At 49.3% G+C, this 18,568-nt stretch overlaps 1 protein-coding gene across 3 annotated transcripts; it reads left to right on the forward strand.

The window, feature by feature from the left end:
- The first annotated feature begins 375 nt into the window (after positions 1–375).
- On the forward strand, positions 376–18,471 carry ELOA (elongin A). Of its 3 annotated transcripts, none has more exons than XM_074850743.1 (11): positions 376–534; positions 5,804–5,860; positions 7,112–7,230; positions 9,641–10,856; positions 12,181–12,295; positions 12,666–12,821; positions 13,268–13,365; positions 13,637–13,817; positions 14,350–14,461; positions 14,760–14,911; positions 15,509–18,471. In XM_074850743.1, the coding sequence occupies exons 1-11, from the start codon at positions 463–465 to the stop codon at positions 15,568–15,570; spliced, it is 2,340 nt and encodes a 779-aa protein (XP_074706844.1). In that variant the 5' UTR covers positions 376–462; the 3' UTR covers positions 15,571–18,471. The 3 variants fall into 3 exon arrangements, with proteins under 3 accessions (XP_074706844.1, XP_074706845.1, XP_074706846.1); XM_074850744.1 differs by having other exon boundaries at positions 12,669–12,821; XM_074850745.1 differs by lacking the exons at positions 376–534; positions 5,804–5,860 and adding an exon at positions 5,882–6,225.
- The last annotated feature ends 97 nt before the right edge of the window (positions 18,472–18,568 follow it).

Consider the following 18,568-nt stretch of genomic DNA (forward strand, 5'->3'; position numbering starts at 1 on the left):
AGGAGCCCTCAGCCTGGGCAGCTGCAGCCCTGCTCCATTTGCCTTTGGCTGCGAATTAATTTAGAAACCTACTTTCCATTTACTCCCAACAGCCGTGGTGGAGCTGTTGGGACGCAACGGGAACAGGTATGATGAGACATTTGTCTCAGACAAGACCGTCCTGTCGGCGGTAGGGCCGGAGGTGGCACCACCGCCCCAGTGATGGGCGCCCATGGCTGCCGCGGGCCCCCAAGCAGCGCCCTGCCAGCACTCAAGATGGCGCTGCTCGCCGCCGTTGCCAGGCCCCAAGATGGCACCCGCTGAACTCTGACCTCACCCGCCATGGCCGCCACCGGCCGGTGCAACCGCTGCGCCACTTCCGTTTCCTGCCCGCAGCCAAGATGGCGGCGGCGGTCGGGGAACGCCGTGTGGCCAGCGGGCGGTGAAGCCGCTTCCGCCGCCGCGGCTTCTCCAGCAGTAAAAATGGCGGAGTCGGTGTTGGAAGTTGTGGGCAAGCTGCAGTCGCGGCTGGCGGGCAGCTCGGAGCCCAAGAAGGTGACGGTGGCGGCGGCGCGGCCGGGGCTCCCCCCTCCCCGGCGGATGCGGCGCGGCAGGGCTGGGGGTCGGGGGGACCCGGGCCACCCCGCGGGGGGCGCGGGGAGCGGGGCCGGGCCGGGCCTGCCCTCCGCGGGCCCCCCGCCGAAGTTTCCTGCCCGGCCGTGGCCGCGGTCCGTGGGCCCACCGCCTCCGAGCCGCGACAGCGGGGCAGACCCGGGGGGCTGTCGCCGGTGGGAGCCCCCCGCGCTGCTGCCAGCCTGGGCTGAGCTCGCAGGCCCCGGCTGCCCCGCGGATGGCCCGCTGTGGCGTTCAAGGGTCCTCGTGTGGGGTCTCCCTGTGGCATGTCGATGGGGTGCGGCTTGAGAGGCAACCGGGCAACGGGAGAACTTGCCGGAAGAGTCTTGCCCTGGTGACGTGTTCATGGTGGAAGATCCACGGTGCCCGGTGTGAGCCCGGGCGGGAGGTGTCAGGGAGGTGCAGCCCTGCCGTGGGGTCAGGGAGGGCCACAACTGTGGCAAGGCCACCACGATCGCTAGGGAGTTGGGGTCAGGGCAAGTAGTTGCCAAGTTTTAACTCTGCCCCGGTGTGGGGAAGTTGCTTGATGCCTCTCGCCCATCTCCACGAGGGAACGCGTCTGCTGCCAAAATCTGCTGCCCGCAGCAGCTGGCGCGGAGCGGCTGCCGTGTGCGCTGCCCTGAGCTACGCTCGTGCTCGGATCTGTTTGGTGACATTCGTCTGCGTCGGATCTGTTTGGTGACATTCGTCTGCGTCTGTTGCTGACAGCAATTCTCAGTTCTGTTTGAGCTGGTTTTTTTCAACTGGTGTTTGGAATTAGGGTCGAGCTCAGGTGTGGACCCACTGCATGCTGTTATCCCATTCTCTGGGATGTTATATTTTAAAGGGGGAGCATCTCTTTTGACTATTTACAGGTGTTTGGTTCATGTTTCACTTAATTCAGATGAAAGAGGAGACAGTGAGGGCTGTGCAGCCACGCTGCACTCAGCAAACTTTGTTTAACTGAGGCAAACGCCTGCAGAACCACTTGGTGTCCGAGACTCACGCTGCCCGTGAAGAAGGATGGGTGCTGTGGTGCTGAGTGCTGACCCTTTGAAACAGAGGCCACTGTACCCAGCTCCAGCCTAACTGGGGGCGAAGCGATGGGAGGGTCTGGTTTCTTTTCTCAGCCAAGAACAGAGCAGGGTTTAACCGGTGGGACCCCAAAACGGAGCTGAGGGACTGCTGAGGAGTCAATTCCAGGGGATCTTGGGCTCCGTGGTGCTGAGAGCACCCGCAACACTTCAAATATTGGCTCAGCACGCTGTGCACAGAGAATTAGTGCTCCTGTTTCCTGACCCTTGTGTCAGCTTGGGGCAATAACTGCTTGTCTGTTTCTTGGGCATTGTAAGTCTTTGGGCACTATTTGCACAGGCTGACTTTTTCTCCAGTAACCTTGCAGTGTTAAGTCGTTTCTCTGTTGATCCTATGCAGTTTTGCAAGGGGAGGGAGAGGTGGTAAGCAGTTGCAAGCTGTTACTAGCTAGGATAGTGACTTTAAACCTTTTCCCTTCCCCAGCAGAAAGGTCCCATGCCCTGTACTCTTCTTACTTCTGATACCTTTTCAACTATATCCTCAGAAGTGTTAGTGTTTCTAGGCTTGAATTTAGTTGCTATTGCATTGTCTTGATAGATTGTGTATCTTCTGAACACCTTCTTATGTCAGAAAATGGCTTTTGATTCTACTGCTATAACTGTTTCTGCAGCTCTGTAGCAGCTACAACTTTGTCAGTAGGACAAATCCACGGCACGTCTGGGTGCTACCCACGTGTTACTCCATTTCTAGTCTTTGGTTTTCTTGCCTTGTCCGTTTGAAATATTTTATCAGTAACGTGAAAGAATATTACTTGCCTAGTATCATGTACAACTCTATTGCCTTGCTGAAAGGTGTTAAGGATTAATATTGGTTTGGGGTGAAAATTAGGCTGCTGGCACAGAACTGCATGAGTGAAACTTTGGACACTGCTGTAATGGTTTGGAAACGGTGGGTTTTTTTCCATCAGAGAGGATAGAAGCTGTGCTGCAGGACTGAGGGAAGAGAGTAAGGGAAATATGAACACGAGAGCATCTTCATGGAGAGGAAGAGGCCAGGCTGTGCTTAGTAATTTGATATTAATGTGTGGTGTTAGCGTTGTAATGGTCTGGCTGACTTCTTTTAGAAGAAGAAAACAATGCACCAAGTTAAACAAAACTTTATTGTGGCTGGCACCCTGTGAAGTTTTTATGGTTTGTGTCTTGTGTCTGATTGACTGAAACTCTACCCTATGCTGGGGTGTTTTAAAAGAGCTTTCTCATATGTATTTTATCTGGTGTCCAGCAAGATGTGAGCCTTGTGTTTTCTGATTCTACTTGGTCGCCTTTTTCTCATAGGGCTTGTAGGATCTCAGTTATTTTGGAGATGAGCTGCCAGATTTGAGTCAGCTTGGCTGATTTCAACTGAAGGCAGTGGGGTGTACTCCCATCAGCTTGTTTCCATAGGAAATACAGATTGGTACAAGTTCTTCAGCCTCACTGCATCGGAGTTGTCTCATTTGGTGTGTCTCATGCACATGGACCTGTTGTCCACAGAGGTTGCAAGCAGAGTGAGGCTGTGTGAACGCAGCTTCCAAATCTATCCCTGCTTGGATATTGCCAGGCTGCAGGCTGCTTGGAGAGCGTCAGTAAGCACAGGTTTTGGTATCTTAGATTGTCAGATAAGTGCATTACTGGTGACGCAGGTAACAAAAATGCCTTGTTTCCTGATGGCGTCATTTTGAGATTTACAACTTGCCTGAGAAGTCTGCTGAACATAAGCTGTGTTAACATTTCTAATGAACGTGCAGGCATAAAAGCTTGGTAAAGCGACACTTAGGCAAAGGTTATGCGTATGGTGGCCTCTCAGAAAGCCAGCCTCTTTTTTTTTTTTTTTTTTTTTTTTTTTCCCCCCCCTAAGGTGTGTGCAGGTTTCCAGTCATTGACTGCTGTGGGTGTGGAACAAGCCAGTTCCCTGTGAGACATGTTCTGGAACAAATGTGTGGGTCCCCTGGTCTCAAACCACACTTTCCCTAGCTATACAAAATCCAGAGATGAGCTCCATTGAGAATAGAGCTTTTCTTCTCGGAATTCAGCCCTGAAGGCAACAACTAACTAAAGAGCAAAAGGAGCTGTGGAAGATGCTACAGTGGGGTGTAGCTAGAAAATAATTGGGAGGCTTTAAGAATACCATAATGAGTTTTCCCTTGACTCTTCCTCTCATGGTGGGATTTTGTAAGCTCTGAAACAACCCTCTAGGAGGGGAATCAGCTTACAGAGATGTTACTGTTTTAATATTGCCCTGTTTTACTCCTTTTCTATCTAGTACGAGATCCATCCTTCTTCCTCTCCCTTCCTGCCCCCTTCCAAAAGGGTCTTTGCACACACTAGTCCAAGCCCCTGCGTTACTGATGCCAGAAGGATCTTGGCCTTCCCGGGGGCATCCGACCTGTGAGCTGTGGCGGGCCTTGCTGCAACAATGTGAGGGGAGGCAGCAGAGGTGAGCTATGTCTCTACCTTTGCTGCCTCTGTTCAATGGCTTTGCTTGCCAGTGGGCTTGTTGAGCCACAGTGCTGGCAAAGTAACAGCAGTTCTGAAAACTGAAAGGACATTGGGTTTTTTAGCTCAACTGGCTTCTTTCCCCCCCACCACTGTCAGCTGAGGTAGGTGGTGGGGCACATTACCTGCCCCAGATCGCATGAATTCTGGGGGAGGCTCCATGTTACTGTGAGCCTGGAGTTGGAGGGACAGAGGGCTTGAAGATCCGATTAGCTGTGGTTACAGCACAACTAGAACTGCTGCATCCCGCTCAGTGTCCCAGCTCAAGAGTGCTGAAATACACTGTTACTGTTGGTGTCTGTGTTTCGCTCTTCTAAAATAACTATGAAAACCTAAACCTTTAGTCACAGCAATGAAGTCCTAAATATAATGGAGATGAGGCAGTGGTTTCTGGTGAACAGAAACCGTCCTGTGGTTCTGCTTAAGCCTTATCTCTGTGTCAAGGAGTATTTTCTCTCTGAAAGTAATAGCACTCTTCCAATAGGTTAAAAGAACTTATTTCCTTCAAAAGGAAGGAAACCTCTAAAGCTCTCTGATCCTTGCATGGGGAAGTGGGGGTGATTGGAATAGCTTAGGCTGACATTTGAGCATGAGCGCAGTGCTTTAAAGAGAAGATCTTCTGGATCAGGGACAGCCCTTTGTATGGCATATAGCACAGCAGCGCTCAACAAAGCCTGGGCTGTATAGGGGCTATAATAATGGGAATGCTGACGAGGCTGGTCTGTGGCTATAGCTGAGCTGCGGGAAATAATGTGAGGGGCAGTGGTGCTGTCAGATGTGTGCTGCCATGTACTGTCACTAAAAACTCAGTAGACATCTCGGTGAGGCGATGTTCAAAGCCGTCTGGGTGGCAGAGGTACAACTGCGTCCCCTTCAGCTGCAGCCCCTTGTCAGGGTGCAAGTTGGAGAGGGCTCCTCTTCCGTCCCTGGCCTGCGGAGCAGCTGTACATGCTGGCAGGGCCTCGCTTGGCAGCGTGTGTGTGAAGGAAAACAACATTTTTCACTGGTTTATGGTGATGGGAAGGGAAAAGAGTGGGGCGAGAGGCAGTGGCTGTGGAAGGGATCAGTTGCCTCTAGCACAGCCTGTAGCTGAGAGGAGAGACTGTCAGCAGCACTGACGGAGTGGAGGGTCTGCAGGGGAGATACAGGCTCCCTCTTGGATCTTTAAGAGTATCTAGAAATCTTCCTGCCCTCAGTGTCTAGCTTGCAAAACTTCAGAATGGAGACTTAATATTTAATTTTTTTCCCCTCCTCTGAACAAGTGATGCGATTCTCAGCACCACCTTCTGAGAGTCACAAGTTCCCGAATCCTTTCTTCCACTTGCTGTGCAACAGAGTTGTGTGTGTCTGTTCCTGATGCTTTAAGCCAAAGTTAAGTTGCAGTCCTGTGTGAAGAAAGCATTAATATTTAAGTGCGTTTTAAGATTCTCAGGTGGGCCCTCGTAGGCAAAGAGATGATAATTTTTTGTACAGTTGGTCCTCATGTTCATCTTTTCAGGAGCTTGATTTGGAGCAAGACAGCAGCTGCCTGCTGCTTGGATCTTTCTAACAAGCTCTCACGCAGTGCAGAATTTTCTTCCTTTCTAATTGCAGTATGCGGTTCAGTATGAGAAGTATGAACATTTTCCTTCTTGTCTTTGCAGCTGCTGAAAAGTCTGAAGAGGCTGTCTGAGTTGCCCATCACAGTTGACATTCTTGTGGTAAGAGCTGTGAAATCTCTCACGCTTTCATCGTGTCTGTCAAGTCACAGGATAACTGGTTGCCGTGGAAGTGCCGCTTTCCCCTGGAACAGGGCGTGTTGCCTCGGCCACCTGCTACAGCCCAGTGTCACAGGCACCATTGTGACGTAGTTCTAGACATTCCAGGCACGGGGAAGGAGCGTGTCAGAGCAAGTGGGAAGCCACGGAGGACAGTTTGTCATGCTCGGTTCTCCCGAAAGCTTAACACTTGACTGGGATATGAGAGTTGGAGCAGTTCCTCACGTAACTGAATCAGCATAAAATTAGAAAGTGCTAATCCTTAACGTTATTAGTGACTTCTGTCTTCAGACTTACCAACAGTCATGGTAAATACTGTCTTGGTTTATTAATACAAATAATTAGTGTTTGACTAAGGTAGAGTTAAGTTGTCTTTGACTTCTGGAACTGTAATAAATGATACGGTGTCTGCTGATGTGGTGGTCTAGACCCACTGGCAGCCAAACACCCCACAGCTGCTCGCTTACCCTCCCCTACCCCCAGGGAATGGGGGAGAGAATTGGAGGGGTAAGGGCAAGAAGACTCGTAAGTTGAGATAAAAACAATTTAATAATTGAAATAAAATTAAAAATATCAATAATAGTAATAATGGAAGATACAAACGCATAATGCACAATGTGATTGCTCACCACCTGCTGATCGATGCCCAGCCCATTCCCAGCTAGTGATCCTGGAGAAGAGGGAATCCTGAACCCACAATCTCAGCAGCCAGAGTGAGCTTCCCAATCAACCCTTATCTATATACTGAGCATGACGTTAGAGGATATGGAATATTCAATTGTCCAACTTGGGTCTGTTGGTTTGGCTCTGCTCCCCCCCCGCCCCCAGCTTCTTGTGTACCTGTGCACTAGCAGGACATGAGAATTTGAAAAGTCCTTGATTTCTTAGTAACTACTAAAAACATCAGTGCATTATCAACATTCTTCTCATATCAGATCCTGTACTGATCCAGAACACAGCACTATTCTACCTGCTAAGAAGGAAGGGGGGAAAAAAGAAATTAGCTCTATCCCAGCCAAAACCAGGACAGCTGAAAATATATGTGATATTTTTGCCATTAGATCAAGGAAGTTTATTTCTATCTAGCAGCAACAGGTAGCAGGTTAACTTGATTTACTTTGTAGAAAGTTTAGCAGAGGTAAGAATGCTGACTGTTTTGCTGAGATTAATTCATGTCTTGGCTCTCTCCTGAAGGAGACGGGTGTTGGGAAGACTGTGAACAGTTTACGGAAACATGAGCTTGTAGGAGACTTTGCGAAGAACCTCGTAGCCAGGTGGAAGAAGCTGGTGCCAGTGTCCCAAGAGGCAGACAGGTAAGTGAACCCGTTTGGTTATCTTGATGGATAAGCTTTGTCATTTTTTTGCAGTGGAGATCATAAACTTCTCTGACCAAGGAAACAAAGTGATGGCTCTGGAAAAACTTGTAACACGAGTGTGCTAACGCTGCATGGCGTTTTTGCCTTGTTTTGGCATAAACTTCCTGTCTCTGCTAGCCGCAGAGCATTGGGTTGCTGATGGCTGCAGTTTTGCATGAAAGTAGGGGCTGACTTTCAAGAATTTGCAGTTTGATGAAGAGATTAACAGTAGATGCCAGAAAAGTGCCCTTAATAAAGCAAGACATGCAATCTGCTTGCTTCCCATTTTATGGTGCTAAAGAGAGGAAGTTCTAGGCCCAAGTAAAGGAAGTGGCTTGCTTTGAAAGAAGGCTTTTATGTGCAAAAATCCTATGGAAACTGAAAGTTAATGCTGGCAAGGATGTTGCAGTGATAAAGCTGTGTTGAACGCAGCAGTGAGGTCGTTTAGATGTGGGTGATAAAGACCTAGTCATTCATGATCATCTCAGTGGTGGTGGTATCCCTCCATGCTTCACTGGCAAACTAGGGGACATGTTTCCCATAGGCACCACACAGCCAGGAGCGTGTAGGCACGGAGAAGTCTCTGTACGCATCTGTCTCCGCTTTCTGGTGAACTGTTGTCCCGATCCAATGTCGGGGGAGGTTTCGATGTGATCCCAAGAGCGAGATTAAGACACAAACGAGGTCAAATGCCGTATACCCAAAGCAGGTTTTTATTATTAAAAAAGTGAAGAGAGGTAGCAATAGGACAGAATGGAAGGAAAGACAAAAATAAAGCAAGGATGTGCAAGAATAGTCACCGCCATGGATCCAGTGGCATCCTGTTGGTCCTCAGTCTTCAGTTCTTCGGTGGTGGATGCACAAGGAGCAAAGTTTTTAAGATCATCGTATCTGCTGATTAGCATATCTGCCCACCTTTAGTTTTTTTTTTTCTCTGGTCCCACAGATTTTGTTGCATCCGGCTTCTGGGCAGAAACGTTTGCCTCTTATCAGTTCATTAGCAATGCATGCCTGGTGCCTGGTGTACACAATAGAGCCACAAATGGCTACAGGATGCCCCTTTGAGACTTGTCTAAGGAGTCTGACAATGCAGTCGCAAAGAAGTGGGGGGTGCATCCTTCAGTACACTCCTGCTTCCCTGGGCAACATTCCCCAGGCCGAAGCAGCTTGTCTTGGAGGTTTGCACAGACACAAGCAAGCTTTGAGACAGTCATGTGACATTTCAGTCTCACAACTGTGAAGACTCTAGTCCTAATAAAAAGGCTTAATCAATTCCTGCACTAAAAATGCAGTTTCTAAATCTCTGAATGTTACTGTGCCTGAGAAAATTAGTGGTGTTCTTGCCATAAAACTTACCACAGAGGAAAGACCCGTCACATCAGGAGAGAGACTGGAGCTGAGTAAGGCAGCCCAGTCTGCTCCCTATGTAACAACCAGCGCAACTAAGAGGAGGTGATGGGTGATAGCAGTAGGTGACTCTCTCCTGAGAGGTACGGAGGCACCATCAGCTGACCTAACGCACTCTAGAGAGGCGTGCTGCTTACTGGGGGCTCGTATCAGGGATGTCATCGAGAGGCTGCTGAGCCTCGGACGAGTATTATCTGCTGCTGCTGTTTCACATGGGCACGAGTGATACAGCCAGGAGCAGTCTGGGGAGTATCAGGAAGGATTACAGAGCCCTGGGAGCAGCAGTAAGGGACTCTGGGCCCTGGTCAAAGGTTTGAAAGGGCCAGTTGAATCTGGCAAATCAACAATTGGTTACAGGACTGGTACCACAGCCAGGGGTTCAGCTACTTAAACCATGGGACTCACTTTGAGAAAGCTGGTCTACTGGGGGCTGACAGGATCTGTCTATCAGAGAAGGGGAAGAGCGTTTTCTTGCCAAGCTTTAAACTAGAGTTGCTGGGGAAGGGAAGCCTTAATCCATCCCACTCCTACCGGCTTGATGCCAGTGCCAGCAAGAGATTCCCAGAGCCTGGAGGGGGGTCACAGGGCAGCAGAAGAGCACCTGGAGAGTTAGATTAAACAGAAGGAAGAAATTCTTCCCTGTGAGGGTGGGGAGGCCCTGGCACAGGTTGCCCAGAGAAGCGGTGGCTGCCCCCTCCCTGGAAGGGTTCAAGGCCAGGTTGGACAGGGCTTGGAGCAACCTGGGCTAGTGGAAGGTGTCCCTGCCCAGGGCAGGGGGAGTGGAACTGGATAATCTTTAAGGTCCCTCCCAACCCAAACCATTCTGTGATTCTATGATACTATGAAATACAACCTTAGTCTTATGTGAGAGGTTCCCATCCACAAGGTCTGTGGGGAGTGGCTCTTTTCATTCATATTGGGAAGTTTTAATCTTAACTATTTTGTTTTCTTATCCCGTCAGAAATAACCTAGATTCTGAAGACCGTGACTATGAGAGGAGCAGCTCAAGGAAAAGACATCAAGAACCCTCCCTCAGAGAGGATGAGGAACCTGAGCAGGAGTATTCAGAACCCTTCCAGCCGTCTTGCAGCCAGTCCTATAGCCCAGATCATAGGGAAAAGAAATCCAAAAGGTATCCCAGGCCTGAGAGAGCCCATGAGACTTATGGCTATAGCAGCCACGAGGGGAAGGGTTGGGGCAGATCTTCCCCAGTGCTCTCTTCAGATCAGGAGTACTCGGACTATGGACAAGCTGTGTCACCTGAGCCAAGTGAGAGCCCTCAGGATATGTACACAGACCCTTATGCCTCTGAGGAGCAGGAAGAACCGACAGTATTTCATAGGAAAGCCAGTAAAGGCCACAGCTTTCAGGAGAAGCTGGGGGGAGGCCAGGAGAGGAACTCTGGTGAGTTCTACGATAAAGGGAACGTGAGTCGAAGCAAAGAGCACAAGTCTTCTCACAAGAAGCAGCGACTTGATGGCAGAGGGGAGGACAGGACCTCTGCCTTCAGCCCAGAAAGATTGCACAAGACCTCTTTTAAAGAGCAACTCCGAGAAGCCCCCGTGGCAGGGGGCAGCAAGGAGAAGCAGAGGATGTCAGATGGCACCAAGAAGGAGAAGAACCGAGAAGGCGGCACCTCCAGAAAGAAGAAGTTGCACACGTTGCCGCACTTGGAAGAGTCTTTGGACATCCCTGTTAAGAAGCAAAAACATCAGGACTCTGAAAAAAGTAAATTGGAAAAGCCCAAGCTAGGCCTGGAGACCTCTAACACAGAGCGGGAGAAACGGAAAGCTGAGAGTGACTCGTCAAATAGGATTAAAGAAAAGGGAATTTCTGGGAGCTTAAAAGCTTTGGAGGGGAAGCGCAAAGCCTCTGATGTGGACAAAAAATCAATGGGCTTTTCCTCCAATTCTGGGGAGGGGGAAGTGGAGGATGAATTTGAACAACCTACGATGTCTTTTGAGTCATACCTCAGCTATGACCAGCCCCAGAAAAAGAAAAAGAAAGTGGTCAAACCCTCTGTGTCAGCTGGGGAGAAAGACCGAGGGCACAGCAAACAGAACGGATCCAAAGCCAGCACCAACAGCTCAGGCTCGAGTCGGAAAAGTCCAAGCCACAAGCGAACAAGTGAGAAAAGGGCAGAGAAGAAACCAGCAGAGGCTCCTGAACCAAAGAGGGTAAGGTTTTGACGGATCTGAAAGTGAACAGAGAAGGTGGGATCAGCTGCTCTTGGTTCTCTGCCATCTGGGGCTTATTAGTTTTCTGCTTGGAGGTGCTGGGCTGTGATCTGCATCAGGGTGTGCTTGTGGTGCCTTACGGGTATCTAGGGCTGTGTGACCTGGCTCCTGCTGGGAGACAAGGTGTGTTGTGCATGCCCTACGCCGCAGGCGTTGCTTTGTGCTGTTCGAGTGGACCTCTGCTGGAAAAGTGGGTGAAGAGGGAGGGGGAAAAAAGAAATGCAAAAGGCAAAACGCTGTTAGTTCAAAAATGGGGAGAGTAACAGAAAACACCTTCAGCTAAATACTCATATGAAAGCATATTAGACATGACACGCTTGTTACACATATAGAATATCTTTAGATGTGAGTCAACTTAGAATCCGGCCTAACAGGCGATGCATCTCCACCTGCTCGCGAGGTTCCCATGTCTCTCCTCTCGAGTATTTATGCTTCTCTAAAATGGACCTTTTCTTACCTGTGTCAGTACTACAATTTTGTTAACTAAATCTGTTGGGTCTCCAGAAATGGGGGAGAAATGGGAGAATTGGTGTTACAATGCAGCTTAGTCTAGAAGACAGACCTTTTGTGAAAGCTTGAAAAACAAGCGATATTTCTGTACATATTCATGGCCACATGGGTGCCAGGGTTTTGTATATAAACAGGGACTAATGTGTAAAACCTTTACTGCTTTGTCTTTTGACTCAGCTTTGAAACACTGCTCTTCAAAAAATGTTTTTATAATCTTAGCAGCGTTTTAAAATCCTGCTTTGACGTTCATTCTAATAAGTGTCTCCTATCAAAGTTTTAGGTTTTCTTCAGTTTGTGAGGTTCCCCTCTCCACCACTGTGGGGTTCTTTGTAGGAGGTGGGGAGGAGGAGAAGAGACAGAATGGGTAAATGAGTGTTTGAGATCAAGGAAATGTTTGTGCCAGCTTTCTCTTCTGTTTTTTCTCTAGTTCTTTGCATTGTTAATCTGTCTTGGGCTCTTGCCAGAGGCCTTCAGCACTGAACCTAGCAGGTTAAAGATGTGGATGGCTCTTACTGGAGAGAGCAGTGTGATTCAGATCCCAAATTTTGGCTTCTTTGTATTACAGACAGCCTAGACAGAGCCACAGTAACATCACACAGTGATCCCAAGGGTCTTTTCCGACCTGAATGATTCTGTGTAACATGGCTTATTCAAAATATCAAACAAAATGCAGTTCAGTGCTGTTTGTAGGCTGGCAGGATGTAACGTTCTCCTGTATTCTTGGCTTACTTGCATGTACATCCTCTGCTTCCAGATACTTTTAGATGTGGTACCAACGTTACCAGACATCCCGCTGCCCCCGATCCAGGCCAATTACCGCCCTCTCCCTTCAATCGAGTCCATTACCTGCTCCCAGACAAAAAGGAAAGGTATGTTGGGCAGAAAAATAGGTTTGAAATGGGCTACGGCCATTGTTTGTGGGAGAGAGTGGGAATGGATGCTGCCCGGGTTCGAGTCTTTCTGTTGGGGTCTGGTGTCCTGCCCAGAGCCTAGGTTTCAGGGGGAGGTAGCTGCTTCCCCACGTGTTCTAGCAGAAATGAGGAAGATCCTTTGCTGACCCTTCCTGAGGCTTGGGCTTTGGACTTGCTCTTCCTGAACTAGATTGCAGGTCTCTTAAGAGAAGACTTAGCCCTTTAGGTTGCTTCTGGGTGACTCCCAATTTGTGTCTCCTGTGCCATTCATCAGAGTGGGCTCTTCTCTTGTCTGTCCCCTTCTTACTCCAAGTCTTTCACTTTACAGCAGTGTCCTCACCAGTTGAAGAGAGCGAAGCGGGTTTTACAGGCCGCCGGTTGAATTCAAAGATGCAAGTGTATTCGGGCTCTAAAACTGCCTACCTCCCAAAGATGATGTCTCTCTATCAGCAATGTATCAGAGTCCTCAGTAACAACATTGACTGTAAGTACCTTTCCTCATCTGTCTTAGTCACGTTGCCGTGCGGGTGTACTGAAGTCTTGGTAACTTGGTTGTTACATCCCACAGCATCTGGCTTGGAGCACGGGAACAGTTAGTTGCCCCTTGTCGCAAGGCAAGCTAAGTAATAGGGGAGAGATGTCACTGAAAGCTCAGGTGCTGCAGGAATCAGCACCCAGTGTGCTTTCAGGGAGTGCTAAAGCACTGGAAATAGTGGTAAACAAGAGCCTTGTGCAGGCACTTAACTTGGAGATACTGGTGCCTGATGACTCACTAGAGCTATTGCATCTGTGGTTCCTTTCTCCTTCCCCTTGTCTTGTGTAGTGTTGTGCAGCACTGCAATTTTTTTCCACTGCATTTCAGGATATCAAGCCCTTTCCTTGGCAAGGAAGGAGCAGGATAAATACTCTGTGCATCTTGCTTCTCTCTAGCAATCTATGAAGTGGGTGGTGTCCCTTTCTCAGTGCTGGAGCCAGTATTGGAGAGATGCACCCCAGAGCAGCTGTATCGCATTGAGGAATGTAATCATGTGAGTGCCCGGGCCTGGGGAAGGGGTGGTGACACGTGGGAGTGATGTTCTGTCCTCAGCTGCAGTGGCAGAATAGTAAAGAACAACACTCTTTATAACAAGAGAAGGCTTTTGCTAGTCCTGAGTTCCTGGATTTGCCAGCTGCCCATCTCTTGCTGCAAGTTGGCCCCTAAGCCATCTTGCCCTCTGGTATTCCAGTGACGCTGGCACTGAGGCTGAGGGGAGTGAAGGTGTCAGGAGGGAACCCAGCTTACATGTGGGTTTGCTTCAGGTCCTCATCGAGGATACGGATCAGCTGTGGCACAATCACTGTCTCCGAGACTTCAAGAACGAGAAGCCAGAAGAGTTTGAGTCCTGGCGGGAAATGTACCTTCGACTTCACGACGCACGAGAGCAGCGGCTGCTCATGTTAGCACGGAACATCGGCTCAGCTCATGCCAACAAACCCAAAGGTAAAGTAGGGCTGAACGATCAGAGAGGGGTCTGGGAATGCTGCCTAGGGGATGTCTTGGTGTGGGGAAGGTCTTTTGGAATGACTGGTTTAAATCTAGTCCAATTTAGGAGTTGCTTAGCTCTCTGTTCTTTATGTGATGGCCTTTGCTTAATGGCTTAGGAGGCTCTTGAGTTCATCCACAGTTGTGTTGATGGAAACTAGACTTTGCAGCCCTACATGTTCCTGTTGTAGAGGCACCTCCTGTTCTAGAGTGGCTTCTCCATGCTGGGGTTGAAGCAAACCAGGGTGGGGGAACCATTCCTGCTCTTTTGATGAACATAAGGAGAGCTGCTGATCTGATCAGTCTGATTTCTCACAGCCCATGTTGTGACTGCAAGAGGTTCAGCTCTTAGGGAGGAGGCTATCACCAGAGCTTTGGAATGAATGGACTGGGGAGAGGTGGTTGGAGCTTGCTGTAAGAAGACAAGCACCGAGGAGCCTCCTTTATAGTAAGTTGAATCTAAGTAATGTTTTCCTCTGGCCTCCTACAGGTAGAGTGGCCAAAATGGCGTTTGTGAACTCTGCAGCAAAGCCCCCCCGGGACGTGCGGAGACGACAAGAGAAGTTTGGAACTGGAGGACCTCTTCTGCCAGAGAAGACCAAGTGAGTGTTTTTCAGTAGCACTTGCTGTTCAGGGCCTCTCTTCCTGTGGGCTCCTGCCAGCTTCCCCCTGAAGCTCTCCGTCCTGGCAGGAAAGCATACCATGTGTCTGGGAGGTCCTTTTGCAGTGAAACTTGTACAGTAACAGCCTCTTCTCGCTGGGAAGCGTGGGGATCCCGGTCGCTGCTGGTTCCATGTGGTATCAGTCATGCTGCTGTTCACAGATGTGGCTTGTGTCTGAAGAATTGCATCAAACCACAGTGACTCCTTTACTGAAATGTCTGTCCTGTCTCTCTTTCAGAATAAAACCAGTCCTGTATACATCTAGCAAAAGCCACACTCGTGTGAGCGAGGAGCAATCCTATGATGGGCCCAGCACCAGCAGTGCCCATTCTGTCCCATCTTCAGGTAGCACCTTCTCCTCCTATGACCCCAGGAAACCACCGGTGAAGAGTAAGTACAAACTGCAGAGCATCTGTGTGGTCTCCTAGAGCTCCTCCTTTACAAACGCACGAATCTGCTGCTTCTGCTGTAGGAGAAATCCAGGCTGTGCAGGAGGGTTGATGTCGGTGGCCTCTCCCTAAGGAGAGGGTGATAAAAGTCTGTTCAAACTCCTTGCACAAGAAAAAGCATGGAGAAACATCCGATTCGCCCACCTGCTCAGTGCTGACTGTATCAGCCTGTCCTAATGGTACTAGTGAGGCAGAAACCCTGCTGTCCTCTCCCCTCCTGCTGTCCTCCTGTGTCTGTCCAGCTGTTTGGCACAATGAAATTGTAGTCCAGCTCCCTTGGGAAGGAAGCAGGGAGAGTTTAACCAGAGATCTGTGTTCTTGCAGTGCAGATAGCAGAACGGGCTCTCCTCGGTCTGTGACCTGAAAATGTGACAGGCCGTGATCAGAGAGCACACGCTTCTGCCTGCCTTGCATCTGCTTTGCCAGGGCTGCAGCTTTGAATTGCTCTCTGCTCTCCTAGGTTGTGACTGCTGCTTTAATGTGTGGGTTTTTTGTTTGATTTGGGGTTGTGTTTTTTTTTTTTTTCTTTCTATTGCAGAAATTGCACCCATGATGGCAAAGACTATCAAAGCGTTCAAAAACAGGTTCTCTCGGAGATAAGTTTGCAGTGCAGATGTGGGACTTTCCCTCTCGTGGGGGAGTGGCACTGAAGCAGGAGAAGGTACCCAAACAGCCCTTTTCTTTGAACTCTTTGGAGGCTGCAGCTGCTGGGAGAAGCTTCGATCTGCACAAGACGACAGCACAGTATTTTATCTTTTATTCTGGTCCCTTTCTCAGTGTCAAGCCCCCCCTCTTTTCCCCCTGCCCTTAACATCCTGTTTCTGGCTTTGTCATCCGTCAAAAGAAGGGTGTACAGAATCTCCCGACACAAGAAAATGTGAAGTCTTGGCACCTGCTGAGAGTGGAAGATCCAGAGACTATTTACTATTTAACCTCTTAATAAATTATAAAATGATTTTAATTAATATTTTGCCCCTCTATCCCGCTGGTATTATTTATGTTGCTCCCAGTAGTCCATCCCCCCCAGTCCAGTACAAGGGCCAGCCTCTGACTGGAGCTGGCAGGAATCCATCTGTCTGAGTGGACACTGGATGTCACGGGAGTCTTTCCTCGTGATCTGGTACCTGCTGGGCCCAAAGTCCCACCTGGACTCTCTGGGACAGGTGAGACTGGTGGCCCATCTGCTCATCGATCCTTTGGCAAGCGCATCAAGTCCTGAGGCTTTGCTCTCGTGTATGTTAATAAAATCTTAGCTCTCGACCTTCTCTCTGCTGTTACTGTAGATCTTGTACAGATGCTTACGTTGTTGTGCAGGGATGCCAAGAGCCATTGGGGACTTTTTCTCTGCTGCTGTTGTCTTCTGCTGGCTACTGGGAATAAAACTACAAGGGGTTTGGGGAGAAATTTTACTGTGCACCAAGTCAGATTTTAACTTTTTTTTTTTGTTTTTGGAGAGAGCTAGGGGACTTTGCCTCTGGAATTTAAAACAGTTTTTAAATATCAATGGAGGCATCGGTTTGCCTCTTTTAGTGGAAAGAAGGAATACTTTTCTCTGGTTTTCTGTGTGGAATTGGGAAGGATTTCTTTCCAGTTTGGAAGCTGGTGCTTAAATCCTGTCTTTTGGCTGTATGTTTTGCTCTGCCCACTCTTTGGAAAGAGCAAGGATTTTAGTCTTCGAACCTGAAACCACTTGTCTGCGGTTGGAGGGAAGTGAATAACAGACCGTGGTTTGTTTTTAATGCGTGCATACTTCATAGCAGGAGTTCAAAAAGCTCGGCTGTGCTTGGTGTCTGAGGAACTGGAAGGAAAAGGTGTGTGCTGTGACCTGGCTGGTGGCAGTGAGGCTGTGCCCTGGAGCACAGCTCCTCTGGGGAGGTCGGGAGCCTGAGCGCTGCACGAGGTGTGTGATTTCGGGTGGACTTGCCGAGGCCGCAGCGGAGTGCGGGGAGGCAGAAACAACTAGGCACTCGCTCTTAAATGTGAAGCTTTATTGTGGTGAATGTTTCTGCTTGAGGGTTACGTCTGCCTCGAAAGTGAACTTCCCTGGAAGTGGTGCCACCAGAGGATGGAGTTGGTTAGACGCAGGTCATGGAGTGAGGAAGCCAGCCTCTCTACCAGGGCTCAGAGGTCCCGTGGGATCGGAAAGGGAGAGATTCTCCTGTTCCAAGCCATATTTGCTGCCCTAGGACTTTGCTGTCTAGGTGGAAGAGGTGCTGGTAGTGGGTGCTGTTGGTGGTGCAGCTCTTGGGAGGCTCTGCTGCTGGCTTTCTGTGGCTGCCAAATCCCTAACTGGTGGAGTTGTCTGTGCGTGCTGATCGGGGGAAAACCTTGCTGGGAAGAGTCCTCCCTGGAGGGCTCTAGAAAAGTCCCTGTGTGCTTCTGGTTTCTGTTGGTTTGCTTCTTTCTTTCCTCTTTTTTTTTCTCTCCCTTCCTTTCTTTAGAACCATTCTGAACACCTGTCTCTTGTTTATTTGGTCTGTTCTTTTCTTAATTTGGAAGTCTTGGAAAAACGTTCTCAGACTCTCTACGTGCTGTAAGTTTGTTACAGTCCCAGATGCTTTAATGTTACCGTGCAGCATTTCAGTCTGTGTTGTGCTGTAAAGTAATGGCTCCTTACTCTTGCATTTTTGCTGTATTTAATTTTTGCTGTATTTTTAATTAGATAACAATATATTATCTTCTGCTGATCGTTGTGCTACCATTTATTTCTCCTCTGTACTTGGGGTAGGGGCAGAGGGGAGGGGAGTCTGGCACTGTGTTCAGGCTGCAGCAGAGCCTTGAGCAAAGGACCTGGGTGAGGCCCAAGGACAATCTTGGGCACTGCTCAACTGCCACTTGATTAATACCAGAGCTTGATACTGGGCTGTGGGTATTGCCCAAAGCGTTGCTATTACGGGGTGATGTACCTTCTCTCTTGGATCAGCCTCTTTGCTCTCGGTTTTGCCAGCTCTGTCTGGTTTTAGCTTGGCTGGATTGCAGGTGGGGGGTTACAGAGAGGATCAGGTGGGACACTGTGTCTGAACTGCCTCTGCTCGGTGCTGAGCGGGTCCCACTGGTCCTGGGACTGATGCCAGCCGCTCTCCCTTCCCTCCCCTGCCTCTTGCTCAGACACTAAAGCTGCGAAGATGGAAGAGGGGGCAGCAGCCCTCAGCCAGGAAGAGAGGAGGGTTACTTCTATGAGACATAAAGGAAGCAAAGTGTAGGGTGAAAGCGCTTGCTCCATTCCCGGGGTGTTACACCGGTGCCATGTTTCTGTGCTACACCACACATGGAGGCGCTGAGCAGAGCTGCTGCATCTTCCCTCTTCGCCGACCCGCTGGTGGTAGGATGAGGGATGGGGGCAGGAGGGGGAGTGACCGGGGCTTGCATTTGTATTTTGGTCCCCAACTGTGTATATACAATTTTCTATGTTCCTTTTTTTGTGGTAATGAAGATGAATATTTTAACTAGATAAGTTATACAAAAAGAGAAAACTCATGTCCCAATAAAAGGCAAACCCTGGACCGTGTCTGCTTATCTTTTTCCGTCTCTGAGTAATAACCGTTACCCCGGCCCCTGGCCAAGCTCAGTCTCCCCACGGCTGGAACAAGCCCCACGT

Source organism: Strix aluco, chromosome 26, assembly GCF_031877795.1.
Source record: "Strix aluco isolate bStrAlu1 chromosome 26, bStrAlu1.hap1, whole genome shotgun sequence".
Classification (NCBI taxonomy): Eukaryota; Metazoa; Chordata; class Aves; order Strigiformes; family Strigidae; genus Strix; species Strix aluco.